The sequence below is a fragment of the Populus euphratica genome, unplaced genomic scaffold, assembly GCF_000495115.2.
Source record: "Populus euphratica unplaced genomic scaffold, PopEup_1.0 scaffold564.1, whole genome shotgun sequence".
NCBI lineage: Eukaryota > Viridiplantae > Streptophyta > Magnoliopsida > Malpighiales > Salicaceae > Populus > Populus euphratica.
Window position 1 is genome coordinate 78470 of NW_011500443.1, and position 5563 is coordinate 84032.

Sequence of the window (5563 nt, forward strand, 5' to 3'; positions counted from 1 at the left end):
TTTTTAAAAAATTATCCCTATAACTTTCATATATAAATGTCAAGTAACCTAAATTAATTTAATTTGTTTTCTTATCAATGTTAAATAAATATAGCTGATTTTATATTTATATTTCATTTAAAAAAAATGGTAGCCATACTTAAATTTTTTTCTTGTTTGAATATTTTTTTATTCCGACCAACAATATTCTAGCATTATCTATTCTTGTCTATTTTCGTAAGAAATTCTGCTTGTTTTCCACAAAAAAAAAATTATTGGACACACACTGCATCTCACATGTTTGGCACCAATTTGATAGGAATTGAGGATTAATTCTGATTAAATCTTCAATTTTATGGAGGGGTTCCTCACTCTCAATAATTTGCTCAGTTCAGTGGGGTTGGCAGTTGAAATACATTTTATCCAAAAATTTGTCAACCTTTTCGTTAGCGGAAACTTTGCTTGAAAATTCAAACTGCCGACCTTCCATCCACGACATTGTGTGTGGGGATCACAAAGCAGCGATCGCTTCCACTGTCGGGGAAGCTTATTTTAAAAAGAATAACAGTTTGAGCGCGTCTGGTTAGTCAGATCAAATCAAATATCATGTCTATGGGCTGCGACACCACCTGGGTTGGTAAAAAGCCCATCAGACGCATCGGTGGCATGGCCGATGCTCTCTCCATCGCTGCCGATCTCGGATTTTCAGTCGCACCTCCTCCTTCTCAGGTCAGCTTCCGATTACTCTTTATTTCTAGGTACCCTTTTTAACCCGACCCGCATTTTTCTTCTGGTGATCATACAATGTCCAATCTGGGGTTGATAGATAAAATTTCCAGGTTGTTGGTTGTTTCTGTCAAAACCCAAAAATTGTATGGATTTTAATCATAGAATCTTGAGATTTCACATCATTCTTGGGCTCATCCTGTGTAGGAAGAACTTCAGAACTTATCCACTGCTAGTGGCGAAAAGGGTGATGACTTAATTAGAGTTTTGAGGGAACTAACTGCAGTACAAAGAAAAATAGCTGATCTACAAGTAGAACTTCAGGGTCGCAAGGTGAAGTATCCTCATTCATTTTGTCTCACATATGTTTACAGTACGAAGTTTAATTGATTTAGCTTTGTAGGATGATAAAAACGTGGCGCATTTGACACATGTTAGTGAAATGGAAAAGAAGATTGACACATTGTCAAGGATTACTACCATACTCAAGGATGTCATTCAGAATAAGGTAATCTATTTAGGTTTTAATTGAGCGTGTTGCTGATATTGATGCGTTTACGCTTTAGCCCAGATGCATTGCAGATTCCATGATGCCATATGCATGTTAATTGAAGTGATTTTTTTTGCTTGTTCTTGTCGACATGGAGAATCTTCTCTACCTCTGATGGATTTTCTTTTCCACATGATTTACTAATTGTATGGATTTCTTAGGTTAAAACTTATAGCATGGTCATAATATTCACTTATGGTTTTACATAATTGTTCTGTTATGGCCCTCATGGGTGAAAGGAACTGTGTACAAACAATTTCAAAATTCCAACCGACAAACTGAGCCTATATGCACATAGATTTAACAGACAAAGTTTCCGAACCTGACTTACGTGTGACATCCATCCTGTAGATTTCTTTTGTTTCCAGTACTATGGTTAGCGTCTGGGTGTGCTGGTTTTGGTGGGATTACTTTTACATCCCCCTGTAATATTAGGTTCTATCCTTTTATGAAACTCCTTTCTAAACTTGCATGGGGTTTCTTCTTCATCCATTTTTTTTAATGACTTTATTTATAGCAATAATCTTATGTTTATGTTTGTCTTTTGCGAATATTGGCAGGATCGAATTATAGCTCGTCTTCAACAACCATATTCACTGGATTGCATACCAGTAGAAGCAGAATATCAGGTTGGTTATCCAATGACAGTTTGCTTTTGTGACACAGTAGATCATAAATTGTTTTTATTTTTTTTTTATTTTTTTTTCAGAGACTAGTTCACTGTGTGTGAATGGTCACTTCCATCAAATGCTATAAGAGCAGCACATTTGATATTCTTGTTAAATCAAAATCGTCACCTGCATCAAAAGTCTTTCTTGTCAAATAGCCATTAGGAACTACTACAACCAAAAACCAAGTCTGCTGCTGTGTTCACACAATATTGATATGCTGTCATCATGGTGGGCATTGGGTTTTGTTTTCATCAACTCAAAATTGGATCTTGGGAATGATATTGGCCCCTCAGTGAGGACTGGAAATTTTTTCGAAGTCTATGATCTCTCTATTAAAAGGTAGAAGTTAAAATTGTTCATGATTAATAGTCATGGGTCCATCATCCAGCTGAGATAGTTAAGAACAATAGTTCAGTGGAGACGTTGGAAATTATTACTTCTATGCATGGTGCATCTGAATGATGGCTGCATTTCATATCAGCCTTACAAACATGAGTTGAAGGTTTTAGGCTTCTATATATTCCTCCTACATGGCTACTCTATCTTGATTTGATGAATTGTGAATTTCTGTATTGAAGTCTTACTATGTAGTGACAGAATATCATCAACTTAAATTTGGATTCCAAGATTAAAATATCAGATTGGATGTGGTTTCTGACTAGTTAAAAGATGAACAGAAATCAATTAGCTACATCCATTTCTTGTCCATCAGGCTACATGACATGAAATGACGAGAACTCTTCTTTACATATCACAGTCACGATCTGGTTGTGCTCAGTCCTAGGTGAAACAGTCCTTAAAACTGACCTCAAAATACATAGAGTGTGAGATTGAGAAAGTGGGGTTTTTTAAAATTAAACTCTGTTCATGAAGTGAGGAATGATCTGGAGAGAATGGAATTATAAAATAGTGGATCAATGCAGAAAATTGGATAGATCTCTCAAGTGGACCTCTGTGACTTCTACATTTAGTGCCCGATGGATTTTTGTGGTACCTTTCCTCTGTTTCAACAGATACATGGTTACTGAACAGGAATTGGGGGATTAACAAAGGATGGATTGTTGTGGATCCTTTCCTCTGTTTCAACATATACATGGTTACTGAACAGGAATTGGGGGATGAACAAAGGATGGAGAGAGCATGCTGGTTTCTTTATACTCTAGCAATGATGTTGCAGCAGCATGATTTTCCTGAGCACAATAGAGTATCCTAACTATCCACATGAAGCTCTCATGGGTAAAAGAAAATTGATGGTATTGGAGTTTGTGAATGCACTATAAATGTGTGTGTTTGTTTTTAAGTTTTGAGTTTGCAAGTACTATATAGATTGGTCCTCTTAATAATTAAATCGTAAACCTTGAAGTGAATAAACTGCTGATATTGAGAAAATATAAAATTTTTAAAATGCTGCAGATGCTGAAACTTGAGTTAAATTTTAACTTATGCATCACCAGGACTAATTAGTGGTTAGTTACGTTCCTTAAATTTTATTTTTTAAAAAATAAAATTTATTATGATTATCTTCTATTGCTTGGATGGTGTAGAAACAATTTTCAGAATTGCTGATGAAGGCCGCCAGTGATTATGGTGCTTTGACAGCTTCAGCTGCAGATTTCCATTGGAGTCAGAACTTTAAGGAATCTCCTTCAGTGTGGGGGGTATGTTCATAGAAACGCTGGGCATAGTAACATTTTTACTTGTTGATATTTGTATATGCTTTTTGGACATTTTTGTGCAATTCTGTGGTCCTGTTGTTGGATTCGTTCTTCTGTTGGAATTCACAATTTTTTAACTATCAAATAAATCAACAATATTTTTAGCAATAAATAAATACAACCATCATATTGCTATGTGTGAGTTTCATAGTAACCACATTGATGTGGTACTATTGCATTTGTTTATTTATTGCGGATGGAATTTGCTTTGTGATTGGCTTTTGAAGGCAAAGTCTATCTTTAAGAATGTAAACTTTTCCTACAAAGCAATAGCCATTTATTTTAATGAATAACTGGAAGTTTAAATGTGTTTAATCTTATTGAGCTTTCAGGAAACATCAATGCTCTTCAGTCAAATACTAATAGGGATGCCAAACTGTTGGGAATTAATCAATATTTCTCTTAAATGTTGTTATTGATACTTATGTAATTTTGGATAAGATCCCGTTGCTGCTACCTATGAATTGTAGGTGTCATGAATTATCAAAACCTAAGACTATTTTAGCATGGTCTGCAATTTTTTTTTTTTTAGCATTTGCACCAGCGATGAGCATTCCCCTACAAGTTGTCAAAAGCTATGTTGGAGTTAGGTGAAGGTCTTGCTTTATAATCTGATATTCTTCTTTTCTTAAAAAAAATCATGCAGGAAATGTTACGTCCTATTCCTGTTGCTTTAGCTTCCTGTACCAGATTCTTTGAAGCTATGTCTGCCATGAGAGAATCATTTGCTACCCTTCAAGATTTGAGAGTTGGCCATTTAGGTAAAGATTCTTCACAGAGAGTCTTTGGGGATTCTGACTTTGCGACTCCTCCCTGGAGAAATGAATCAAGCTTTGATGACTTGGCAATCAAAACCGCAAGGAGACAAGAGCTTGAGCGGCAAGAAGCAGATGATGGAAGTAGTGGAGTGGGAGATGTTCATCAAGTCGATGACATGAGCCATAGAAGATTATCTTGGCCTCCATCAGTTAAGCATAATGGTATTTAATCAAATACAATATGTCCTTGTTATTTTTTCATAGATTGTATTCTATACACAGCATTTTCATTTCAAGTAAATTGTCCATGATATCCTGCGGTGGAAGTATTATATACCATGAAAACACCAATAAGATTTGCTATTTTGGCTTCTCTTAGCATTAGATCACCATGAACTACATCGTTTGCTCCTGAGGTGTCACACCATTTCTTCCATGCTTTGACTAGGAAATATTGAGCTATATACTGTTATTGGTGAACAGAAGGTTCTTTCTTTCCTCCTACTCTGCAGCGCTAAACTGGCGCGCAACTTTACCATCTTTTGTTTGACAAAACAAAAGTGGTAGAGGTTATATTTATGAACTCCAAGACATTTTAATTTTCCTGTCAAGAGGCCCAGACAACGTTTTTGCATTGCAGATGATTATTGAGGACGCCAAGAGTGCAGAGGCAGTGTTTTTCCTTTTCAAGTCCCCTGGCCCCTCTTTTCTTCGGGGAGGAAACAATAGATGAATAGGCAAAACTACATCAAGGGAATAGCTTATATACGGTTTTTAGCCCTCTTGTTTATGGTTTAAGGGGTCCCCCGACGAGCTCTCAAGTACGATACGGAGTGGCTTCAAAGAAAGACATGAAATGAGGGCTCAGGCCCTATCTGAGAAATGCATGGGTTAAAAAAACAAATCTAGCATCGACTTTTTGGATTGTTTGCTGTGGTTATGATTTAAAATATTTTTTTATTTAAAAATATATTAAAATTATTTTTTAAATTATTTTTTATGATGTATATTAAAATAATATAAAAACATAAATAAATTAATTTTTAATCAAAAAATTAAATTTTTTAAAAATACAAGTTGGATCGTATTTTCAAAAGACCCTAGAAGGCTAGCAAAGGGACTAGCAACAGTTTTGCTTTAGTGTTGTTCATAAAAAAAAAAAAT

The 5563-nt window shown here is 35.3% G+C and overlaps 1 protein-coding gene across 2 annotated transcripts; it reads left to right on the plus strand.

Moving 5' to 3' along the window:
- Positions 1 to 246: 246 nt before the first annotated feature.
- Positions 247 to 5197, plus strand: LOC105114725 (uncharacterized). Of its 2 annotated transcripts, none has more exons than XM_011011377.1 (7): positions 247 to 708; positions 913 to 1038; positions 1109 to 1213; positions 1816 to 1884; positions 3471 to 3584; positions 4288 to 4621; positions 4848 to 5002. In XM_011011377.1, the coding sequence occupies exons 1-7, from the start codon at positions 586 to 588 to the stop codon at positions 4964 to 4966; spliced, it is 990 nt and encodes a 329-aa protein (XP_011009679.1). In that variant the 5' UTR covers positions 247 to 585; the 3' UTR covers positions 4967 to 5002. The 2 variants fall into 2 exon arrangements, with proteins under 2 accessions (XP_011009679.1, XP_011009680.1); XM_011011378.1 differs by lacking the exon at positions 4848 to 5002 and adding an exon at positions 5040 to 5197 and having other exon boundaries at positions 250 to 708.
- The last annotated feature ends 366 nt before the right edge of the window (positions 5198 to 5563 follow it).